At 48.6% G+C, this 23,663-nt stretch overlaps 12 protein-coding genes across 12 annotated transcripts; 3 read left to right on the top strand and 9 right to left on the bottom strand.

Moving 5' to 3' along the window:
* Positions 1–925: 925 nt before the first annotated feature.
* Positions 926–1,391, bottom strand: N7455_000190 (GNAT family N-acetyltransferase; the record flags this gene model as incomplete). Its single annotated transcript, XM_065603753.1, has 3 exons — positions 926–943; positions 1,093–1,262; positions 1,313–1,391. The coding sequence occupies 3 exons, from the start codon at positions 1,389–1,391 to the stop codon at positions 926–928; spliced, it is 267 nt and encodes an 88-aa protein (XP_065462244.1).
* Positions 1,392–2,950: 1,559 nt separating this feature from the next.
* Positions 2,951–4,112, bottom strand: N7455_000189 (alpha/beta hydrolase; the record flags this gene model as incomplete). The annotated part of the gene is made up of 2 exons (XM_040952402.2): positions 2,951–3,817; positions 3,879–4,112. The coding sequence occupies 2 exons, from the start codon at positions 4,110–4,112 to the stop codon at positions 2,951–2,953; spliced, it is 1,101 nt and encodes a 366-aa protein (XP_040817381.2).
* Positions 4,113–4,524: 412 nt separating this feature from the next.
* Positions 4,525–5,754, top strand: N7455_000188 (uncharacterized protein; the record flags this gene model as incomplete). Its single annotated transcript, XM_065603752.1, has 5 exons — positions 4,525–4,823; positions 4,887–5,071; positions 5,124–5,162; positions 5,211–5,298; positions 5,355–5,754. 5 exons carry the CDS (start codon positions 4,525–4,527, stop codon positions 5,752–5,754), a joined length of 1,011 nt encoding a protein of 336 aa, XP_065462243.1.
* Positions 5,755–5,924: 170 nt separating this feature from the next.
* N7455_000187 (kinase-like domain-containing protein) lies at positions 5,925–7,407 on the bottom strand (the record flags this gene model as incomplete). The annotated part of the gene is made up of 2 exons (XM_065603751.1): positions 5,925–6,089; positions 6,127–7,407. 2 exons carry the CDS (start codon positions 7,405–7,407, stop codon positions 5,925–5,927), a joined length of 1,446 nt encoding a protein of 481 aa, XP_065462242.1.
* Positions 7,408–7,688: 281 nt separating this feature from the next.
* On the bottom strand, positions 7,689–9,223 carry N7455_000186 (uncharacterized protein; the record flags this gene model as incomplete). The annotated part of the gene is given in 6 exon segments (XM_065603750.1): positions 7,689–7,999; positions 8,011–8,374; positions 8,432–8,585; positions 8,644–8,850; positions 8,905–8,944; positions 9,001–9,223. The coding sequence occupies 6 exon segments, from the start codon at positions 9,221–9,223 to the stop codon at positions 7,689–7,691; spliced, it is 1,299 nt and encodes a 432-aa protein (XP_065462241.1).
* Positions 9,224–11,433: 2,210 nt separating this feature from the next.
* Positions 11,434–13,819, top strand: N7455_000185 (uncharacterized protein; the record flags this gene model as incomplete). Its single annotated transcript, XM_040952299.2, has 8 exons — positions 11,434–11,505; positions 11,554–11,636; positions 11,698–12,416; positions 12,479–12,611; positions 12,676–12,885; positions 12,935–13,093; positions 13,145–13,322; positions 13,397–13,819. 8 exons carry the CDS (start codon positions 11,434–11,436, stop codon positions 13,817–13,819), a joined length of 1,977 nt encoding a protein of 658 aa, XP_040817213.2.
* Positions 13,820–14,226: 407 nt separating this feature from the next.
* Positions 14,227–15,114, bottom strand: N7455_000184 (arginase family protein; the record flags this gene model as incomplete). Its single annotated transcript, XM_040952076.2, has 1 exon — positions 14,227–15,114. One exon carries the CDS (start codon positions 15,112–15,114, stop codon positions 14,227–14,229), a length of 888 nt encoding a protein of 295 aa, XP_040817251.2.
* Positions 15,115–15,387: 273 nt separating this feature from the next.
* N7455_000183 (uncharacterized protein) lies at positions 15,388–16,318 on the top strand (the record flags this gene model as incomplete). The annotated part of the gene is made up of 3 exons (XM_065603749.1): positions 15,388–15,498; positions 15,571–15,610; positions 15,672–16,318. 3 exons carry the CDS (start codon positions 15,388–15,390, stop codon positions 16,316–16,318), a joined length of 798 nt encoding a protein of 265 aa, XP_065462240.1.
* Positions 16,319–17,872: 1,554 nt separating this feature from the next.
* Positions 17,873–18,315, bottom strand: N7455_000182 (alpha/beta fold hydrolase; the record flags this gene model as incomplete). The annotated part of the gene is given in 3 exon segments (XM_065603748.1): positions 17,873–17,941; positions 17,962–18,225; positions 18,244–18,315. 3 exon segments carry the CDS (start codon positions 18,313–18,315, stop codon positions 17,873–17,875), a joined length of 405 nt encoding a protein of 134 aa, XP_065462239.1.
* A 10-nt stretch (positions 18,316–18,325) lies between these two features.
* Positions 18,326–18,956, bottom strand: N7455_000181 (alpha/beta fold hydrolase; the record flags this gene model as incomplete). The annotated part of the gene is made up of 3 exons (XM_065603747.1): positions 18,326–18,331; positions 18,380–18,717; positions 18,773–18,956. 3 exons carry the CDS (start codon positions 18,954–18,956, stop codon positions 18,326–18,328), a joined length of 528 nt encoding a protein of 175 aa, XP_065462238.1.
* A 507-nt stretch (positions 18,957–19,463) lies between these two features.
* Positions 19,464–19,982, bottom strand: N7455_000180 (GNAT family N-acetyltransferase; the record flags this gene model as incomplete). The annotated part of the gene is made up of 1 exon (XM_065603746.1): positions 19,464–19,982. The coding sequence occupies one exon, from the start codon at positions 19,980–19,982 to the stop codon at positions 19,464–19,466; it is 519 nt and encodes a 172-aa protein (XP_065462237.1).
* Positions 19,983–20,483: 501 nt separating this feature from the next.
* Positions 20,484–23,212, bottom strand: N7455_000179 (putative GARP complex subunit Vps53; the record flags this gene model as incomplete). The annotated part of the gene is made up of 3 exons (XM_040952342.2): positions 20,484–21,230; positions 21,282–23,077; positions 23,140–23,212. The coding sequence occupies 3 exons, from the start codon at positions 23,210–23,212 to the stop codon at positions 20,484–20,486; spliced, it is 2,616 nt and encodes an 871-aa protein (XP_040817292.2).
* Between the last annotated feature and the right edge of the window lie 451 nt (positions 23,213–23,663).

The raw sequence follows: 23,663 nt of genomic DNA, 5'->3' as shown, positions 1-23,663 counted from the left end.
ATAATGGTAAAGTGCCTTCGAGGATAAGCAAAAAGGTAAAAGTGTAGCCTGATGAAGCACTATTAAGCAAACATTGAATATTTCCACGGTTTGTTTCGCACGCCTTAGCAGCCCAATTTTGACTAGCGGTAATATAAGGTTAGTTGTTTCGATATTACATACTTATATATACTACATATAGTATATTGAACCGTGGCTCATTTTCTATACTCGAGAACGATGGTATTTGGAGACGAGACGAAGAGTGAAATTACTATAGGAGTTACAGTTATCTTCAAAGTCACTAGGACTAGGAACAAGTACACTTAGTTCCCAATATAAGGCTACAGCAGGCATATTGAATGGTAATACACGTTCGCTATCTACTTCCGTGCCCAATTAGCATAGGATCCCCACAAAGCTCGCAATGTGCCAAGATCACAAGCTTCGCCCTCGGGAGATCCGGCACTGCGCCGGAGTCCGACAGAGCGGGTTCCTTGACAACCAATTATTCTATCTCGATATCATCCCGGTTGATTTGGGGTCGATTTAGTGGAGTTACATCCAATGATCTGTGCCCGCTTTGCGGCGAGATGGTCTCGGGAGCCTAGTTCATTTCAGTATATGGAATACGGACACGGTTACTGAGTATTCATTAGAGAATGTCTGACCAACCGCCGAGTTCTCCCCTACATTCTCTTTTGTATTGTAGTGGAAAAGAAATACAGCGCATTCGGCCACTACACCATACCAAAACCTAAGGTTCTTGTATGAATGGGTGTAGCGCTTAGGGGTATATGTACTGGTTTTATGCCTGGATGCCCTAGTTATACCTCTGCCCGACCTCGGGAGCCACAGACCCCTTAATAAGCAATATACCCTAATTCTGCTAGCATTAAGTAGGAGGGTAAAATGAAGATGTTCATACCAGACAAAATTCACCTATCTATTTCTCGGGTTTGAACTGCACTTTGTAAATGAGCTTTTTGATACCATGTAAGACCATACATATCTTTTTTTTTCGGGGGTAGTGCCAACTTGTAAACCAATTTCTAGCATCAGTTTTTGTGTCTTCCTGAACATCGAGTGAAGTGACCCTTTCGCTGTCCTCACCTCCCCTACTTTCTCGAAGCCGAATGTTTCGTATAACCTAACCCCAGCCGGTGAAGCTAGCAAATAGCCGTCTCTCCCATTTCTGTCTGCTTCATCGCATGCCCATCGCATTAGCATAGAGCCGATACCCTGACGCTGATACGCTGGATTCACAGCAACGACGCTGAGGCCTAGAAAAAGAGTAAGCATGGATCATAGAGAAGGAACAAAACAATCTTACACCAGATATCCCAGCGCCCACCCAATATCCGATCTTGTTCTTCTTTGAGGATTTTCGAAACTTTTGAAACGGTGTCCATATCTAAAGTTTCTGGGTCAGGATTGTGTACCTCAGTCTGCCCCCCCTGACTATGATCGTCTCGGGTAGCGCTCTTATTAAGGAGCGACCAGCCAGCAAATCCGACAGGAGTCCCATCGTCAGTGCAGACTTTGCGGTAATTAAAACTGTCTTTTTCCAAAGCATGTCTGAAGCCGTTTGCCATCCACCGAATTTCTTCTCTCTGTCTCGGGACAAGAACGAGGGAACATTGTAAGACGGATGGGATGGTCTTGCATAGCAGGGAAGTCACAGTCTCGAATTAAGCACTCAGCATCTGAGGCTACAACGGTCGTGATAGAGAAAGACATCAAGAGCTTTGCTGTGTGGTATGGCGTACAAGTGTTAAGATTCCCACAAGGCGACGATATCCCCTGAGATGACAGATAATGAATGGAGCGGGGTTAGACCCTAGGATAGCACGTCCATGGGCCCACCGCCCTACTGTCCTAATTCATGCGGAATAGGCCTCTATATGGGCCGGTCTCGGTCCTAAGGTTGAGCATTGGGACCTTGTCGGTGGAGAAATTGTCAAACATTTTTACACCCCTAGATAGGAAGACCGAATTGGCTAGGAAAAATGGCTCATGGTAGCCTCCTATTCGTTTGTCCTTCTGGGGTAAGCCTCCCCTGCACGCACTAAACGTGGCTGAGCTAGGGCAGGCCGCAGCGAAACCTACGGAACATTGTATGTACCGTGATTGAAGAGGTACTCTTTCTCCGCCTATTCAGCCTTTAATAAGACATAATGATAGCGGCTACATTGGGAATTTCAATTGGTTGGTAACATGCTGTAGCTGGATCTGATGTTGCAGCCTATTATGCCGTGCAGTGCAGAGCTGAGTATGGAAAATGTCGCGGTCTGACTTGATACGGCTTTATTGGCTATAATGGCCGTCCGAGCGCCGGACCGCAGAGCCTCAATGTCACATCTCTGGATAGCCAGGGTGCCCACCGTCTGCGTTTCTGTCTGTCTGCTTATATTAAATATAAGATCGTTGAATAAAGATACCTGACATTCTCCAATGCCCAAACATGGCATTCAATAGCTGGGAAGCAGGGATCGGCGCAACTTCTCTCTTTGTACCAATAGTAGCACTTTGGTTCATGCTTAAGAACTAAATGATTCTATATCTAATATGTGCAAGTGGCTGGATAGTGTCGGGAATCAAAAGTATCCATAATACTGGGAAGAGCCTTAACAGTGAAGTATGGCACTCTTTGGATAAAGTGGAATATTTCCAAATACCCGAGAAGTACGGCAATTTCCCAACAAGAAAATCTACGGCAGCCTTAACAATTACTCGCCCAACCTAACCAAGTTAGCCTAGAGCAAAGGGCTGAAGAAAGAGACGCCGCAGAGACGTAGTACAAAGGGAACTTCGGAATACTGAATATGAAGTGGAAACACAAGCTCTTGCCTCGAACTCTGAGCACGTTCCAGAAGAACCACATGCTTTTATCGAGACCAGGCAGTGTAGCGAAGGAAAAGAATTGAAGATTCAGCTTTGTCCAAACAAACAAAGTGTCATATCCTACAAATTACTTCAACTCCATCCACCGCCGCAGAACCGCAGCAACTTGCAAACTGTTCTTTTCCATGAACACCATATGTCCATTTCCATGAATACCGATATCAGCAAGCTGGAGATGTTGCGCAGGAACACCTGCCTGCTGCAGGAACCGGACCGTGCACCAGTCATACGGCGCATGGTAAGACGATTCAGTCGTCAGGACCAGGACGGGCACCTTGGCGAGATTGACAAGCTGTCTCGGTGCGGGAGAATCAGCCTGGATTACACAGTCGGAGTACAGCGACGAGTTGGAAGGGATAACGTGTTTCACGAGGTCAATTGGATCGCTCACGGCGGGCGAGTAGGTTATGGGGATATCGGTAAGCCCGTAGGCGCGCGTGGAAGAGTTACTGAAGACCGCGTCCTGGAAGGGAGGACCGGTGGGTTCGATCGAGACGATGGAGTGGACGAGTTTCGGTCGTACATCTGCAATCAGCCATGGCATGGCTCCGCCCTGGGAGTGAGATAGGAGGATGACGGGGGATCCGATGGTGTCGAGCAGGGCGGCGCTGGCGGCCTGCACGGTCGATTGCTGGTAGGCTGCTGAACTGAGGAACTCGACTGTCGAGGAATAGTATGTGTCAAAAATTTCGTCGCCCATGACGCCCGTCCCGTTCCATTGGGTGTGCAGGGCCGCCTGCGGCCAGAGGTTGTATAGCTTTGGTGCGGTGAAGCGCTGCTGCAATAGCTCGGCACTGTAGGTGCTCATTGTCCCATTTCCAGGGAACCAGGCACTGCGGCCGCGAAAGGTTTGATCGATAATGTAGCATGCATATCCTTCAGAAAGAAAGTAAGAGGCCCAGCCTTCTCCTCCGTCAGGCTTGTTGAGCCAATTCTGCCAGTATCACAGTTAACCTTTGGTAAAGGGGAGACGAGGTTTCTTCAATGGTACGTACGGTGCCTGTTTGAGCTTGTCCATGGATGAAGACAATTGGATATGGCTTGGTCACACCCGCGGCCGGGGTAAGCTTTTCCACGTACATCTGATCCGCGAAGACATGTTGACCAGCACTATTCAGGATATATTGTCCTCCCACATACATGTATGATCGCTGGGCTGGCGCCTCGCTGCACCAGCCTGAAGCTGCGGCAATTGCCCAGATCAAGAATAACCCTGTCTGTAGATGCATCTTGAGAGGATAGGGGTCGAAACAAGAGTAAAGTTTGTTAGGGGTTCAATTTATGCTCTGCTAAGATAGTTTTGCCGAATTTCTTCCGTTGGCGGGGGGTTTCCAAGGTTTCATCTCTATTGGCCCCACCAGTTCCAAGGATTCCATTTCGATTGGCCCCACGGGGAACGACATCTGTGGGAGTATCATCGAACAAAAATGGAAGAAAAATGGAGAAATTACCCGCAGACTTTGCCAAGTAAACCTTTAAGTCGCATGGGCCTCTTCCAGTGCCCTCTAAAAGGTAAATTTGACCTTTTCTGAAACTGAAAAATGATTGGAACGACTATTACCCTTGGATATAGTTCGTCACCGTTTCTTGCTTCTGTCACTCTTTTTCATTCCTTCTTTTCTTTTTGAGATCCCAAAAGCCATGGATTCCACTCTAATAATTCTTTGGGTATTTACCTGGGTGACAATCGGCTTAATTGTCCTTAGGCTGCTGGTACGGAAGTTGAAAGGATTCCAGTTCGTCTTGGGCGACTATTTCGCAATGGGCGCAATTCTCTGTGCCCTCGTGCGCCTCGGCTTGGTTCACGTTATTCTCATCTGGGGAACCAACAATATGTCAACCAAATTCAGACAGACACACGATTTCACTTCCGAGGAGATCCGTCGCAGAGAGATCGCGAGCAAATTCGTGCTCGCCAATCGAGTGTTCTATAATTCTTAGTAGGTCCTGAGGTTAAATGAAGTTCATAGCTTTCCTATTTCCTTTTCTCACAATGCTTTTAGTCTTTGGTTGCAAAAGGCGGTTCTACTCGATACCTATCGCAGACTGCTCACGCACCTTCCCTGGGAGAAGGTCACGATGATTTCGTATATCGGTATATTCGCAGCGACGTATCTCATCGTACAGATTGTGACTTTCACCGAATGCGATCCATTCAATCATTACTGGATCGTATTACCGGATCCTGGTATTCCCTTCCCTTGCTTTTCGTCTTAGTTGAACCTTCTAACATAATGCAGGCACATGCTCCCAGGCACAGCTCCAATTGATCGTCCTCGGTATGCCTTCTTGGTACCCATTTCAATGTAATATCTCTAACATTCTAGTCTCAGGTGTCCTCAATGTCATCACAGATATTATGCTCATCGCGTTGCCGATTCCAATCCTGGTTATGGTTAAACGATCCGCTATCGAGTCAGCTTCACCCGACCTACCTATCTATATGCATATTATTCACACATTATCTCTAGGAAAATCCAGCTAGCGATCCTCTTCGCTGTCGGCCTCTTCATCGTCGCAGTCACCATCGCTAGACTGCCTCAAAACGCCAAAAATTCCACTGCACAAGTAAACAGAACGACTTGGGCATCCGTCGAGTTACTCGCCGCCGCTATCGTAGCCAACGCTCCCGTCCTTTACGGACTGCTGAAGGGTCAGAGGCAAAGGTCCAAGAACGCCACATCAGAACCCGGATCAACCGGGCCCTCGTGGCAGGGACTTCAAAAGAGATCAGCAAACGAGGCCGAATTCGAACTGCAAGGGACTCGTCACAGTAAGAGAGGGTCTCTTATCGGTTCAAAGGTATCATCCAGGAATTATTTGGAGATTGATGGTGAGAGTAGTCGGTCGTTGACTCGAAGCCTAAAATAAGTAGAAAATATAATAGACAATGCTCCGAGATGAACTAGAGTTGTGATGGATATTGAATATAGACAAACAGGAGACTGGACGTAGAATCGGTTTTACCAAGTATTTCAGATATTAATGGGCTAAAGAGACACCCTAGGAAGATCTATCGCATCTAGATTCCAAAATTTTGATCAAGACCCCATTTCCCCAATCTCACAAACTGCAACTCCGAGGGCCCATTCAGATCTCAAGACCTCTTCTGCAGTAATCCTCGGCCCCGAGTCGGGATGTAACATTGCGTAAACCACATTTCGGTAATGCTTTTGAATTGCGAGGTTAGATTTCTTTTCCCCTGCCTAGTCTCACAATAAATAGACGATATATAGAACTTACATGTTCAAGAACCTGTATGGGACCATACCCGTCTTCCTCTAGACGATAGTGGAGGTAATCGGCAAAGGATTTGTCAGGGTTAACTCTCTGGGCGCTGTGCCACAGGAATTTGCCAGATCGAAGTAGCATGCAGATTATTCCGCATGCCCATATATCCCCCGGTTTGAGATCAGAGACATCTTCATGGGTATAGCTTTGCGGATGAGAGCCACAGTGATCGGAAAACCTCTCTGGGGGAAGATAAGGAACACTAGCCTCCGAGACCCTTCTCCGAATGCACAGATTTGGCTTATCTTCAGATTCTAGGGTTGAGTTAGGGTTTTGTGGAGAAAAGGATGATGGGAGATTACCGCTATGTAATAGTTCGGCTAGTTCTCGAACTGCATCTTCGTCTTGACCAAAGCCAGCCACTTTCACTGCGCCATGGGCCGTTAGAAGTATATGTTCTGGCCTCAGATCGCCATGGGCAATGTCATTTTCATGTAGAAAGGCCACTGCTCGCAGGATTTGTATAGTTAAACAGTCCAACTCCTCGATGATCAGTTTCTGGCTCGGTTTCCTCTCTTGTGAAAGAAAAGAATGTAAGGTTCCGCCAGCGTAGTACGGCATGACAAGGCAGAGATTTCTTTGCTTATTAAAGAGAATGTCGATGACCGGGACAACATTAGGGTGGCATAGGGAGACAGTTCGACTTTTATTTAGAAGCAGTTTGGCTGGCGGAGATAGCGTGATTTTGGCGTGGCGATACACTTTGACTGCATAGAGTTCCTTAATTGTATCGGATATAAAAGTTCGCCTCATTCTCTCCAGGATGTGGCTGTGCGGGAATTTTGCTGGCGATGTGGTTTGATCATTAACCGGTACTTTCTTTTCGTATAATTCAACAGTATTGTAGCCCTCGTAATGGAGGACTTTGTTAAATTTCCCATAATCCCCTCCAAACGATGTCTGCGATTCTTCCTCTATTTTGTCGGTTTCTGTACTTATTTGCGTCTGATCCATAGCCGTCTCTTGTGGATGAGAAGCTGTCGCAAATCCTGGAGAAACTTGACCTAACAAGCTTGTTCTCGAATGAGGACCCTCACTTTCAGGTGTCGACCGTCCCCACTGAGACACGATATTGAGTAGTCTATCGAAGCTGTGAGGGATCTCAAGATCTTCTGTCTCACTGTCATCCTCCTGGCCCGTATGGTGAATATGAGATGGTAAGGGTGGTACAGGTAATTGGACATGCGCGAAGGGCTGGTGTGGATGGGTATCCTGAGACCCCTCGTGTTGCATTCTGTGCTTTCGGCGTTCGGCGAATGATGGCTATTTGCTGATTGTGTTGCATCTTAAAGCTCCGGGGCTGTTTATGCATTTTTAGTAATACATGACGTCACTATGAGGAGATTGAGGCTGAGAAGCTTAAAACATTGTCAATCTAGCTTTATAGTTATTTGGGTTATTTAGAGTTGCCTAGTGTAACACTCAATGCTCAATACTGGCATTGCCCATAGACAAGAATCGCCTGTAACGCTGATCCCGCTTTTGGCCTTATCCCCAAGTGGATAACAATACAACTAAGATTCATCGGTCTCCTCTTCCTCGGCAGGGGGATGAACAAATATCAGACCCACCAGACACAATACGAACGAGCCTGCTAGACCATAATACGGTAGCCCAAGGGCTGTGCCTCCAAGTTTCATTCCCGTCTCAAACAACCACGCAAGAGCAGGCCCAGCGAATAAAGACCCTGTCGTCATAACTATACCGATGGCCGTATTAAATTTGGATGTATCCCGTGGCGCCACATAGCTAGTTGCTAGCGAGCGACACAACGGGGCCAGACCCGATCCCAGGCTATGAACCGCTAGCCCAGTGATCACCAACCCTATCTGTGACCCAGCCATGAAGAGTGCCCGACAGCGGCAATTGCAACGGAGGCACGGGCGAGCATCAAGTCCTTGACAGGTGCACGGTAGTATCGCAAAAATATCTTGGAGAGTAGCGGAAGTGTAAAGAACAGAATTCCCATATGGATGACTCCGCGGAGGGTCAAAAGGTAGCCCGTTTTGGACAGAGGCCAGCAAAACCGCTTGCTAATGTACTGTGCCAGGAATTGGGAAGTACCCAGGACCTCGGGTGCAGCTGTGAGAAAAGTGGCCAAGACGAGAATCAAGGAAGGAGACTTCAACGGTGCGATGGAAGAGCCGAGTTGAAGAGACTGAGATAGGCGTGATCGGAAGGTATAGGGCTCTGCTTCTGACTATGCATCTTGCTCGGAGTTGGAGTCTAGGTTTGATGGTGACAACGTCTCGGGTACGAAGAAAAGGGGGATCAGAGCGGCCAGGTTGGTGAAGAAGGCGATTAAGGTTGAAATCCAAGGTGAAAATGTTTCCATAAAGATGAATGAAATAGCTGGTCCAACAGAGGCACCAGCTAGAGTGGCGAATGCCATGAGGAAGAATGTAGATGCTCTTTTTATATATGTTAGATATCACATTGTTTACGAGACGGGTGTCTGTTAGAGCATACCGGTCTGATTGAACTACCAAATCCGATGCGATCGAATATAGATTAGCGATGAGCACAGTATTTCCACCACCAATGACTGCAAACAATGGACCAGCCAGGATGAACTGAACTGGAACGATGCTAGGCAACGCAATTATAGCTAATTCCCAGGCTAAGGTGAGTGAGGTTCCAATCATTGACAGAACAATGATGGGTTTCCGACCGATTCTAGAAGCAAGTAAGTTTTCATTCCTTTCAAACTAATTCAAAAATGGCCCTCACCTGTCAGCTAGAACTCCAAATGGAAATGCCACAATAAGACCTAGAGCAACCGGTCAGTGTCGGACAGCTTGGTAAACAATTACTCATAGTACGTACCAACTACGGCCTCCACCAGGGGAAGGCAGCCGTTGAGATAAGCAAACTTGGACTGGATTTTATCTGATTTGCTTAGCTCTTCCGTTGGGGCGCCTTGAGAATATCTGCTGCAGATGTTGTCCTCGATTAGTTGTGTTAGGGGTACATTGAGCAAAGCCCCTGAAGCGGACAGACAGAACACGACCGCCTGGTTAGCATCGATTGATGATATTTTTGTGTCCATAGGGAAGCAAATCTGGTGAGAACTAGGAAGAGAACGCCATAGTGGTAGGCGAGAAAGACGGCCATGATTTGAATAACTACATATTATATCTTATGGAACACAGTCTGCGAATTTTCTCACACCAGAGGCCTTCTACTAGCTGGAAGGATTCTGAGTGACCTGGGGGCTAGTGCAGAGTATGCGATCTCAACCCCGGTTCTAGCAGACTGTTGGCGTGCAGAGCCACGCGGCCATTCCTTTGCGATCGCAACGTTCGTGCCCTTGTTGGGTCCGGCTATTGGGCCTATCCTCGGCGATATCGTTACTGCCAAAATCGGATGGAGGTGGCTTTTCTAGGTTCTAGCTTCGATAGTGCTTTGGTTGTCTATGCATTGTTCTTCTTTCCGGAAACTTATCACCGTTTGTTGCTTCATCGAAGGTCCATCGAATTGCAGAAAGAGACGGGCAGGCCTTTCCATACCAAAGCCGATGTTCACAGCCAACCACTGGGAAGAAACCTCTGCTATAGTCTCGCGCGCCCTTGCTAGATGCTGACAACTCAGCCCACTAGAAGAAAGGATCATGGAGTATGACAGCAATAAGTTCGTGACTTGATTAAGAGAGACCTGGCATTTGAAGGTATCAATTCTATAATCCCTACAATAGAATCACAAAACACCGGAATAACACTTCACGAAACACTCCAAATGATATTCTAGAAATCAGAGACGAAAGGACCCCCTTCTTCCAAAAGCTCCTGGAAACATTCATTTCCACCAATTTGTCCAAGAACAGAAACATTATAACGTATTGCTAAGTTCCTCAGGGCGTCAAGCTTACCGTCGTGATTTGGTGGTGTGTTCAAGTAGACGAATCGAAGAAACCCAATAATACTACTCACTCCCGTGTGATATAGCTTGAAGGTCCTCAGCGTTTGGTACAACCTGAAAAGGACCCTCTGGCACAACCGTTCTATGCCATGTATGTCGGCGATGACATAGAGTTGGGCTTGTTCGAGAAATACAGGTGTGAAGTCTCCGCAGGGCCCGGTATTCTGAGGTGGTGTGAAAGTAGGGTCCGAGTCGGCAGTTTGCGGGTTGAGAACGACGAGGCTTCGGTAAATGCGTTTTTCAACTGCCTAGTCCAGACGCTTCCTGCCTTGTATGGGATTTTACGATGATTGGTCTTGGGGGGTTCTTCGGTCAATGTAAAAACCAGGCCTGGGCTCAGACTCACGCTCATGATGCTTCAAATTTGAGCGAGGAGGATTTCCATCTATCAGGCAAAATGAAGGGGGTGTGTAGTTTCGGCAATAGGCAAATTCACATATCCGAGTGGATGTGTTAACGTCAACCTCTGGCCAGTCAACGCGCCTCGTTTTTGCTTCGACCATGTCACCGTGTATAAGTACATCCAGACTTTGAGAAAGCCCCGCGAAAGCAGCAGAATGGACAGTTATTTCCTTCTTTTTATCACCTAATACGAAGGTGAACAAAGGGGAAGTACGCCCCTAAAGATAATATAAGCGGCGTAGAGATAAAGATAAATATAAGTATGCTAGTTAGTTATATAACGTAGATAGTTTAATCGTAGAATAATATGATATACTATTTTTAGCCGAAAGTTTTTCTAAGATAATTCTCTAACTATAAGTAGAATACCTAATAATATAAGGCATTTCTATATAACTTATATAGGTCATATTTTTATATATTTATACTACTGATAGTCCTATAGAAGTCCCGCTAATCTCCTACGGGATAGGACTAGCAACTTGGTTCCGCCGCTTAGCACTCCCGTGTGACTATCTGGGAGTCCTATATGGTCCTATGGGACTACTCCCACGGGAGTAAATATGGGAGTTGGCAAGGTCTAGTCATATGATTTCGAGTACTCGGTTTACCATACAAAAGTATATATTATAGTTAGTTATCGTTTACCATATAGATCGTTGAAATTGCGGGTTTTGTCAATATTTGTTAGTGAGAGTTGTTCATATATGCCAATTTACCCATTTTACCCATATATTTCTGTCAGTTGCGTCTAATATACCGCCGAGGGCGGTGGGAGCTGGATGTCACGATCCGGGATTATGGTTCCAAACTCCAAACCGCCACCACCCCCGAGGCCTACCTAGAGCCAAAGCCAGGTGTGCTCTATAGGCTATAGTCCGAGGTGCCTGCAAAAGGATACCCGGCCCAGTATTTACCTGTGTAGCCAAGCATTCCATCATGTCTCGAGTGGAACCTGCGCGAAAGCGGGTGTCATTAGCTTGCACCGTGTGCCGGAAGAAACGAGTACGAGTAAGTGCACCAGGTCGTGACAGCTGCAAACTTACTAAAATTTACCAGTGTGATGGTGCAAAGCCCCTTTGTGGTCGATGTGCCAGTGAAGAAGAGCAGTGTGAATATCGCCATGATGAAGAAAGACGCAAGTAAGTCCTGAAACTTGGGGGAGTCGAATTCCATCGCCATCTAACCGCTGGGCTTGCTCAGACCGCCGAGCAAACAGCAGGTGCAGGCATTACAGGCTCGGGTCCAGGCTTTGGAAACCCAACTTCTCGAATATCAGAGGCGAGATAGACAGTTCCAGAATGCTGGCTCTCAGTCTCTACACAAGAGGCGTGCCATGCAGTCAGAATCGGACTGGCCTCCACACCTCCAGGAGGCCAGTATCAAGGATGACCTGGCCGACTTGATGGGAGGGCTCAGTCTGGGAGAGGGCAACCAACTCCGTTATTTTGGATCTCGCAGTCACCTGAGTCTGGTCGACCAGCAGCTGGACACCCCCAAAGATCCATCATCCATCCGCCCGGCAGTTTCAGATCATGAGTCCCCCGACATCTGGAGCACCCTTCTGCCCGATACCCAGGACAAGCTGCTGACAGCCTTCTGGAGGTGGCAAAATCAGTGGCAATACCTCATCCACCAGGAGGCTTTCACCAGGAGTCTCGCCAACCACGGAGAGGATGGGTATTGCACTCCATTCCTGTTGTCCAGCGTGCTTGCTTTGGCATCCAGGTATGTTGATGTGCCTGAGACTCGTGTCGACGGCAATGATCCGAGTACCGCCGGCGATGCCTTTGCACGGCAAGCCAAAGTGCTCCTCTTTCAAGAGATCGAGGCTCCTCGCGTGTCAACTGTGATCGCGGCGGTGCTTATCTCCCTCAAGGAAATGGCAGTGGACAAGGAACCAGCAGGCTGGACCTATCTAGGTAAGTTGGCTATATGAGATGCTGTTTCCTCCTTTTCTGAACTGACTTCAACGCCCTCCTAGGCATTGCCATACGCATGGCGTATAATCTTGGTCTACATATCGATCCCAGTCAGTGGGTCAACTCCGGTTCTTTGACCGCCGAGGAGGCAGAGTTACGGTCCATTGCCTGGTGGGGGTGCTATATGATCGAAAAGTACGTGCAGAAGTCGATCCGAGACTGGATTTTCTTCTGGTCGGGAAACTGACGAACTCATTAGATTATTTACCGTGGGAATCGGCCGGCCAAGTATCATTCTCGATCGAGATGTCCAGGTTCCGCTTCCGTCTATCCGTGCAGCGATCGATTATCAGCCATGGGATGACAACGGCGAGTTCACCCAGTCCCAACCATTCCTATCCTATTCTATAACAACCTTTCATTACGCGTGTCGAATTCTTCAGATGGTCGTGCAGCCACTGGATGACATGTAAGTGTATCCCATATTGCAGAGCCAACCTCGTATCTGACAGGGTCAGATATACTCCTAACAATTCCACATCCTGGCACGAAAAGAAAAGCATCATGACCAAAGCAACCGTCGAATTAACATCCTTTTACAACAATTTCCCAAGCATTCTTCGCCTTCCATCAGCTCCGTCGAAGCAGCCTGTTCCGCCGCATATTTATTGTTTACAGTAAGTTGATGAAAGTCGGTTTCACTTGCACCTCTTTAACAATCGCCTTAGTATTCACTACCATACTTTAATCATCCTCCTTCATCGTCCGTTTATTAGTGTACCAGACAGCTTCAACCCGTTGGATGGCCTTTTAAATAAGGCCTTGATGTCTTACCATGAGACATGCACCAAATCGGCTGAACAGGTCACGCATCTGCTCCAAGTTTATGCCAAGTTTTACTCTCTGGTAAGTTCTCTTTACCATCAATCTCTCAACCTATTCCTCGATTGATGATGATGATTGAGCTAATGACTCCTTAGAGGAACATATCAATCTCAGTCGTCGACCCAGCCCGAACAGCCGCCATGATCCATCTTTTCAACATGGCATCTCCCGACCAATTGATACAAGACAAGTCCAAACGACTCTTCATGCAAACATTCCACTATCTCCAGGAAATGAAGACAGCATGGGGATGGGCAGAACGATCAGCCAGAACGCTAGTGTTGATCTCACGCAAATGGGGGATTTACGAACGATTACATGGGCTGTTCCCGGAAGACGAAGGGCAACCACTGTCCTCTCCTGATCCACCGTCGGCGTTGAAAGATCTTGATCCGTATGCTTTCATGGAGTGGCGGGATTTGACTTCTTGGGCTGAGCATGACACTATTAACCCAGACTTGTTCGTCATGCCTCTTGGGGATCAGCCTTGGCCGTTGGAATTTGGTTTGGAGCATTGATCCATTTGTACAATTATTATTTCCTCTCCAGTGGATGAAAACATAACTTCTTTGATTTTCGTTAACACTGGCTGCCTTGGCAGTCCCAGTAGATACACACAAGAAAACATGATCGTTCCTGTCATTGGATGGTCTCTGCCAAGACCGGATCTACTTGTGTACTTGGAGGGCGGCGCCTCATACTTCTATCTGATCGGCTTAACTATGTATTGCGAAATGGCATCTACAACCATTTCCATAGGCATCATAACTTCGTTCAAAAACTGCACCCTAAAGGTTTCACTCTCAACAGCCCTCATACAGGAATTCATAAGTCTTAAGTCTACATCCAAACTTCCCCTTGCCGCTATTCCCGAAAATGCAACATCTCTCTCTCGAAAACACTTTTTCAAGCAATGACATGAAGATTAAGCCTTGGTCAAAGCGTTAGTATCCAAGAGCGCCTGGACAAAGGTGGAAATAGTGCGAATAGCAATAGTGGCAATCTTGTCACCATCACCGACATTGGGATCGAAGGAGCAGACGGTGAGCGACTGGGGGCTCGTGTCCATCCGGGGAACCATGTCGATACAGGCGATCAGGTCCTCCTCCATCATACCACCGGGCGAAGGGTAGTCGTTAACCTTGCCGTAAGACGCATCCAGAACATCCAGATCAAGGTGAACCAGAGCCGGGCCGTAAGAGCGGCCAGAAAGTTCTTGCTTCATTTGGGCGGCGAAGTCAACCTTGATGTCAGTGCGTCCCCAGACAGAGGTCATGCCGGCGTCGATGACACGCTGGCGCTGCAAGGGGGACTGGTCACGCAGACCACAGTAGAGGAAGCGGCGGTAGGTCCGGGGCGAGTAGCCGGGGACAGTGCTCATGAGGGTCCTCCAGCTCTCTCCGCGGAGCATGGAGAGACCCATGGCGTCGAAATACCCGTTCTCGTTGACATCAGGCGAGTCTAGGTCATCGTGGGCGTCGAAGTAAACAAAGCCGAGATCCTTGATCGGCAGACCACAGGCGGCGGCAGCGCTTGCCATGCAGCTCCCGGACAGAATGAGCGGGAAGCTGTTTGATGCCACAGCTTGGGAAACCGCGGTGGAAATGCGGCGGAGGAGCTCGAAGCTGCGACCAATTTCACCCTCGAAGCTGTCGACGTGGGGGATCTCGTTGAAGTTGATGGCCACGCCCAGCTTCTCAAGGGCCTTGACAATGCCCAGCGAGCGAATCCGGTGCGGGCCGTTACCAACGCGGTGGTCGCGGGATCCCACATGGTAGGGGGAGAAGATGATGGTGATCGAGGAAGCAGGCATTTTACAGAGACTGAAGATAATGGTATGAGAGAAAGAAAGAAGCAACTCTGCAGTTAAATCCCCCCAAGTTTTGATTTTTAATGGGGTCATCGCATTGATATCATTGATCCTGCGGGCCTGTATTGTCGTAACTGAATTACCGTTTCTCCACGTATGATGACGAACGGGGACAATGACCACTGGGGATTTCTGATCGATGTTAACTCGCCTGCCCTTTTTGTTATATTCCTCTTCTTTGATCTTGCGACTTCGAGGTGACCATTCAATCTCAAAATGCGCACCGAAACTCCACCCTTGAGCCACAATGCGATGGTGTACGACCGGCCTGGAAAGGTCTCGGTCAGGCAAGTCACCATTGAAACCCCAGACCCCACGTTTGGGCAGGTCCTCATTCAATTGTTAGACCCCGCGGAGAATGACATTGCGCGGAAATGCTGACTTCAACAGAACCCATAGCGGCGTCTGTCATTCAGATCATGGTCTTATGATCAACACGGTACGTCGAGAATACTGATTTCCCGGTGAATATATACCTGATAATTGCGTGGCTCCTGCAGACTATGTGACCCCCATTCCCGACGAAGTTCCCTCACATATGGCGGCCCCACTGCTCTGCGCAGGGCCATATGCTCTCAGTTCGCTCCGGAAATCGCGCGCTGCCCCGGGAGATTGGATTATGGTGCTGAGTGCTGGCGGTGGAGTGGGCCATTTAGCATGTCAGATTGCATCGCGGTCTCTGGGATTGCGCGTCATCGAATTCGACGTCCCGGTTAAGGAAGAGCTGGTGCGCAGCTGCGGCGCCGAGGCGTTTATTAGTCTTGAGCAGAGCGACCGAGTAAGCACAGTCTTGAAGCTCACGGGCGGACTGGGCGCAGCGAGTGTGCTTGTGTGTACTGGAGAGGACAGTACATATGCAGAGGCTCTTGACATGCTCCGATTTAATGGTGTGGCGGTGGTCGTTGGCGTTCAAGAGGGCAGAGAACGACCCATCGCCAACGCCTCGCCGAACGTGTTTCTGTTCAAGCAACTGAGCATCATTGGATCTTCTGTGGGTAACTATAGGGAGGCTGTCGAGGTTATGGATTTGGCGCGGCGAGGCATCGTCAAGGCACACGTCACCGTGGAGCCGATGTCGAACTTGCAGAGTGTTTTTGAGCGCATGGAAGCTGGCAAGCTAACGGGCAAGGTGGTGTTGAGCATTTAGATATAAGAGAAGGGATCTAGATTGACCAATCATATCACGCGAGATGTCAACACTCTTCAATAAATCACAAAAGGACAACGTTGATCATCTTCATGGTTGAGATGACCCCCAAGAGGACCTCAGTTCAAGTGACATCGAATTCTTCGCTCAGACATCCAAGTTTGCATTGAAAACCCAAATGATCATATTCGCTGAGATACAGCTGATAAAGCCGATGGGCAATGCAGATAGACCAACTTGCTCGGCATGAGATTCACATAATTCCGCGTAACTTTATACCGTCAGACTCTGTAAACATACCAGGTAACTGTAAATTACAAGACACAACAAAGCATTGCTTCGGTGGAAACTGGAGGCGGCAGACCCACCCGGAATAGCATTACCCAGAGCCTCCCGAGATCCCGATACCCTAACCTGTGGGTAGGCCATGATTTCACTCACCGTGCAGAGAAACATGTTTAATTCGATTCAGAGTTCCAGGGAACGATTGTGACTAAAACCCTTATCTCGGGGAGCTTGGAGATGGAATTTAGTGCTCGATAGTGGACAGGAATAGATTGTAGATTGTACATGTGTCAATTGGTTTAAAGTTACGTTGACATACGTTGACACCGGCTATCGAGCTTCATGTAGGTGTAGAGTGGCCGACCCATCCGGATAAGGTCGCGGATTTTAGCAGCTATCTGAGAAGCAGTGTTATTGAAGCCATTGCCAGGGTAGACTTAATCCGGCGATTAGCTTTTGAGATGAACAAAAATTTTTGATTTGCAACTGTTCTACGGTAGTCCTTGCTGAGTCTCAACCTCCCCCTGAAAACAAAGTTAGCAGTGAGGGTATGTACCCCTGTACCCAGGTGTATCCAGGTGTATAGCGTCCAGGGTTCGTTTCGCTAGATTAATGCCTGAGAACCTGATTTTGGCCTGATTTACGCCTTAACCATGTCTGATATTAGACCGCTTTTAGGCCTCAATATATAACTACTGTACTGTAAACCATTCGGCATAGAACAACTATTATGCCCGGTATATAGAAAAATGAAGCTTTTCATCCCATGCAAAATTCATATATCTCCATTTCTGGGGTGTTTACAATCGCACTTTGCAAATGAAGCTTTTGATCCCATACAAAATTCATATATCTCTATTTCTGGGGTGGTTTACTTTGCAAATGAAGGCTTTGATCCCATACAAAAATTCAACGGCAGAACCAGGGTACATTACTTAATAAGGGATCTGTAATGGTATTTCAGGTATCTTTATTTTTCTGCCAGGCCAAAGTCAGGCTTTCCGGCATTAATTTAGCGAAACGAACCCTGGACGCTATACACCTGGATACCCACTTGATTGGGGGTGGGGGTGATCCGATAAGATCGCGTTCGGGGAAATGGCATTTTCTCCACATGCAGAATCTTGGTGATAACTTATAAGGTCTCAAGTTTTGGTGGTCAAATTTGATGGTGGTTTAGTTGCTAATCCTATAAGGCTTATTTTAAAGGCAAATGAATGAAGGGTAGTAGAGGCAATCATTTGGCATTGATTTAATTTAACATCTATCTTAATTTTCCACCGTAGCAGCAATGTGATCAATGGCTTCCAGCAAATGAGGCACAAAGATACGCGGGTTCTCCGTAGTGGAGAAGTGACCCAAAATAGGCATGCGCTTGAACTTGGCTTCGGAATCTTCGCGGCCGTCTCCTCCGACATCTCAGGCGTGTTAATCCAGTCATATTCTCCAGCCAGGAAGAAGATAGGGCATTTCTTCGTGTTGATCTTCTCAACACGGCCATGGCCATCCCATCCGTTGAAGTAGAAATCTAAATCGGCGTGGTAGACACCGTAGGACTGAGCACTGTACGTGTGCCACAGCAGCTTTCGGTTCTCGGCCGGGGCGGTCGGGGTTCGTCGAGTCTGGGGTGGGAATCATACTCCGTAGACCCATTCCGGTTTAAAGATTGCGCTGTTGATAATGGGAGACTTGTCATACCACTCCCGGTGCATCTCGACGCGTTCACATCTATAAATAAGTTAGATAGTGTTCACAAGTCCGAAAGATGATACATACCCCTGCATGGGGAATGGAGCCCTTGATTCCAACCTCTTCAGCACGGATTGCAGCAGCAATACACGCCTGACCGGCCATCGACGCGCCACAAAGAATGGGCTGTTTAAGCTTGAGCGCCTTGATGACACCGGCAACACGCTCGAGATAAGCATCTTCACTATTGAAGTGTCCACCCAGCGGGTAAGCAGGGCTGGGGAAGCTGCGGCCGTGCGAGGGGAGATCAAAAGCTATCATGGTACATTGAGCGCGCATGCGAGGATCATTCATGACACCATGGTACTGCCGACTGTCAGAGCCCGCGGTGTGAAGAAAGACGATTTCCTGCGGGCCCGCCCACTCTGCTCGTAGAAGATCTTGCATCGTCCCCAATCCTTAGTCTGAACATAGGCGTACCGGCCAACGAGGAAGTCCTCCTCCGGCTCAGCCAGGAGGTGCACATCGTTCGGACCGCAGTAGACGTCGTGCAGGACGTCGTGTGGGCGTATTTGGCGAACGTCAGCTTATCGCCTAGGACTTCCACGCCTTCCTGTCGGATGTTCTGTCCGTACAGGGCCCAGAAGCTCTGGTATGGCATCATGGGGGGTTTTTTTGGAACATTCCCTCCCACTGGGTTGGCAGGACTGCCAGAGAGAAGAGGCCATATCTAGAGGAGCTCACGCGTACAGTGCCGGATCCTTGCTTGAATGTGAAGAATAGGGAATCGTCGCTGCCGACTGAGTTGATGCCGAAGGGGATGGGCTCGGTGATATGCTCGGAATTGGTGAAGGCGAGGAATTGGGGGGTCGTGGCTGATCACTTCGTTGAATTTGGCCACGACGCCGCCTGATTGACTGGGGAGATTGTGCCAGGGATGTTCGAACATTGTTCTTTTGAGGGATGGAACAGGTGTAAGTCTTCCAGGTGAGATAGAAGAGGAGAGAGTGCTCGGTGAGAAGAAATAGATTGCCGTTCCGATATAGCTATCTGGGGTAAATCTCACAGAGGGGAACCTGGGGAACCTAGCAGAGAGTGGGCTTTGCTTTTACACTACGTAGGTGTATGTATGTATAGACTCACCTTCCCTTTTCAGAAACAGATATCCCCCTCACAAAACCAACTCCCAACACTCCCCAAAATGCCCCTCCCCAAAAACCCCATGATCCTCAGAACTAACAAGCCGATACCCCTCCTTCGCATACAACCTCCTAGCCGAAACAAGCACATTCTGCGTCCAAAGCCGAATCCGAGCATACCCCGTGTCGCGCGCAAACCGCGTACACTGCTCGATCAAAGCACGGCCGAGCCCAAGACCCCGCGCGCTGGGCTCAACAAGTAAGAGACGCAGTTTGGCTGTGTTGACGAGCTCTCTGTCTCGGACCAGAACTATACAGCCGAGGAACTCGTCGTTGCGCTCGGCGATCCAGCACCGGTCTGCGGATGCGTCGTAGTTGTCGAGGAATTCGGCGCCCACTTTGCATACTAGAGCTTCCATTTTTGTGCCCCAGCCGTATTCTTTTTCGTAGAGTGCTGCATGGCGGTGGATTATCCAGCCTATATCCCCTGGTCGGTGGGCGCGGAGGGTATATCCCGGGGATTGGGGTTCTTGGGGGGGTTCGGAATTCATAGTGGATGTTTGAATGGGTTGGGGTTATCTTGGAATAGGGAAAGGAAGTGATTTTGGGTAACGGGAGAAAGTCCATATAGATGTATTTATTGCGTACATCCATGGATGTAATGTACATAGACCCTTTTTCTTATCGCGACATGTCATTGGAAGGGCGTGGACTAAAGAAGAATATTTTCGAAGAAAATTGACCCACACTAGGCGATAGATTCGGATTTTGGTATGTGCAGCAGAAAAATATAGACGAATTAGATCCAAGATAACACGGATATCGCATTCAATGCATTCAATCCAAGTGGTATACAACGGCAAAAAATGAGGTCAAGACAGGGTGCCCTGAGCATACACATAAACTAGACCTTCGGGTATGCAATAACCCGAACAAATGATCTGAACAAATCAGCCAAAACGGCAAAGACATTTTCTACAACGGTGTATCCACGCTCGAGTCAAGATATAACCAGAAAGAAATAAGACATAATGAAAATAGATGAGGATGCTTTACGCCCCATCCTCAGTACTCCGGCCGAACCGGCCCCCAAAACCGCCGAGGTCGCGGCGGAAGAACTTCCCAATGTTCTTCAGGTTTTCATTGAGATTACCTGTGGCGCTTTCTGTTGGAGTGTGCATGGGATTAGATTGTAGGGTGGAGCTGGCCAGGGAAGGGGATAAGGCGCCTGATGGGCTGGTCACGCCAGATGCAGATGTAGCTGTCCCAGTAGCACCAGCTACACCAGCACCCAGAGTGCTCAGACTGGGGTTTCCGAAGCGATCAACGCCGTCCTTGGCAGCGGACATGATGGCAGAGCCGAGCATAGAGGCATCAAAACGGGAGGGCATGGCTGCGGTGGCGCTGCCTAGACCTAGTCCTTGGGATACTGAGCCCGTGGCGGTGGCAGATGGCCCTTGGAGTGAGGCGAGGATTGGGTTGCTCTGCTGTAGGCTGGATGCATAGCGGTCTGACGCGCGGTGAAGTTGGAATAGCTCAACAAGGTGATTTTGATCTTGGCGGCTGCGGATGCCTTTGAGTTCGAGGATTTTGCGGAAGTTGTTGTTGTTGCGGTCGGCAATGTGGATGAGGTATGCTTGCACAAGAGCTTCCGGTGGTGACGGCCGGACCTGGAGGGTTTTGAGGAGAGTTTCGATCTTGAAGAAGCTGCTGTTCACACGCTTGACGAAGCCGGCGGGCGCTGGAGCCGGTAACAGGGATGAAAGGCCGCTCTTGAGAGTATAGGAATCGAGAAGCATCTATGAACGGAGTTAGTGAGACATACAATTACATCGACGGGGACATCATACCTGTTCTGCGCCAGTTTCTGAAAGAGGCCTGCATTGGAACACATTGCTAATGAACTGGCTCGATATGAGCTCCACCAGATGATCGGAGAAGGCACGCGCATATTGCTGCTTATGCAACAACTGTAAAATCCCAGTTGCCTTCTCCTTCGTCCGGGAGAGCATCTCGCCCACATACGAGCTCTGATCACTGACTGCCTCAATTTTAGCCCAAGGTGTGTTGCGCATTTCGCGCCAGGAAGGCTCGAGGTCGACTTCGACTTGGCGCACAAGACCTCGTACAGCAGCGGATGCAATACCCATGAAAGAGTCTGCCTGACTTTGCAGATCCACGGATTGCTTCAGGTTCTCATCCAATCTACCCCTGATCTTCTCTTCCAATTGGGAACAAGTCGTGTAGCAGTAATCAGCAGTGTTCAAAACTGAGATGTAATCTTCCACCGAGGGCACCCTAGACGGTGTGTGAAGTGTTGGTCGTTCACTTATATAATTGAGAAGGACCTGCTGGGCATATTGGTCCAGGTATTTGGCGAACACCTTGGCCAGCTCCGCCAGACTGCCACCAGTTGAAAGCTTTGCACATTGTTGCAAAGCGTGACGATAGAAAGTGAAAAGCTCAGTCGAGGATGAAATCACAATATGCGAGTTGAATTCCTCGTCCGGTACTTTGAGCGGTTGCTGACGGTATTTCGGTAGCAGGGCTGCGAGTTGCTTGTCTTGAGCCTCGACCCAGACACTGAGGTATGGCTCGAAGGCCTCGGAAATCGACTGGTTGAATACAGGAGGCTCGGCGGAGGCGAATGTATCAACAGATGCACGCGATGAAGGGGCAAAGCGGCGCTCAAGAGAATGCTCGAAATCAAGCGTCTCCTGTAAGCACGAAAGGAGCAAATTGACATCGATAGTCTGCCCGCTTCGTACAGATCGGGATAAAATACCCTTAAAATCCTCTCGTGTACCCTCACAGAAGACATTTGCCAAGACCTCATTTACTCTCCACGAAGCCGGGAAGATGGCCGCGTTCTCTTCATCATATATCTTCAATATGCGCCGGAACCATGAATATCGGCGGGAGATGTTGTCCAATGATCCAGCTTCCTCATTGTTCCGGAAGACCTGCCGGTACTCACGAAGCTGTGTATTGCAATACCAAGTCACCAGTCGGGATCGTGCGTGTTCACCCAGAGCATCTGCGACTTGACACGACTCGGCGAGCATCGCGCGCTTCGAGCCTACTTCGCCCTTGGCAAAGGCCAGCTCGAAATCCTCACACACTTGCTCTTGCAGGTCTCGTTGTATGTCCGCAACATTCCGGCTGAGCATTGCAATTTGATCAATCGATCGGTATGACTTGAAATGGGCCATGAGCTGAATGACAGCTTGGAGTAGCTGTGCACATTCTCCATATTGCCGCGTCCGACTGAGAGCTTGGAGCTGGTCATATGCCGTAGTCAACATCTGCAGGCGCTTAAGTGCTGTCATCGATAATGTGAGGTTCTTCTTTGCGTTGTCCAATTGCTTGATGTCGGCTGTCATGTCGGTGATTGCCTGCTCGGTCTTCAATGCGCGCTCACGCACGTCATCGATCTTCTTAAACAGCTCCGACAGGTCGGCCTTAGCCGCCTGAATTCGTTCCACGCTATCGGCATTGGAGGTGACCTGCTCCTCCACTAGCATGCCGATGTCATCGTCCAGCTCATCTTCGCATTCATTCAGGGCGTCGGCGATCTGAGAAACGGAGGAGAGGGTGGATGGATGGGAGAAAACGGCATTCAAGTGTTCAATCGGATCGTAGTCCACTGGATGTACCTTGTATGTTAGCATAAACAGTAACGAGCACGCGAGGTCAATTGTTCCGCACCCGCATCCAAGGCGTCGAGGCTTGGTTCCTCGTTTGGCGACATATGGCCGGTGGTTGTGGCAGTGATCGTCATCCCATCAGCTCACCATAATCATCCTGCCCTTGGTCTCAACTTGCTTTTTGTGAGGCCAATGGGGAATTCGTGGGAGGGAGAAGTTGAATGGGGGATGTTGATCGCCGCCCGCATGGCCTCTAGCGCGCCAGCTTGGCATCTTCCGCAACTGCCGCCATCCTCACAGGGCTATTTCTTAGGCACTTACAGAGACAACCGTTGAGATTCATAAGTCTACACTTTTCTACTTATATTCTGGGTGGAAAATTGGAACAGAACATTAACTTGATTCATTCATTTGATTATTTTTTGGGGATTTTTTGTTTTTATTCATCAAGTTCCTGGCCCAGTGGCCCATGTCCATATCTCGAAATAATCAAACCATTGCCGTTCGCCTAAGCCATGCAAGTAAAAAAAAAAGGTATTGTCACATCATATCCATTAGGCTTTCACGAAACCACTCCCGAGGACT

The sequence above is a fragment of the Penicillium solitum genome (assembly GCF_028829755.1).
Source record: "Penicillium solitum strain IBT 25940 chromosome Unknown utg000001l_segment0_segment0, whole genome shotgun sequence".
Taxonomy (NCBI): Eukaryota; Fungi; Ascomycota; class Eurotiomycetes; order Eurotiales; family Aspergillaceae; genus Penicillium; species Penicillium solitum.
The sequence above is the reverse complement of the archived record's forward strand: the minus strand, read 5'-3'. Positions and strand labels throughout refer to the sequence as shown.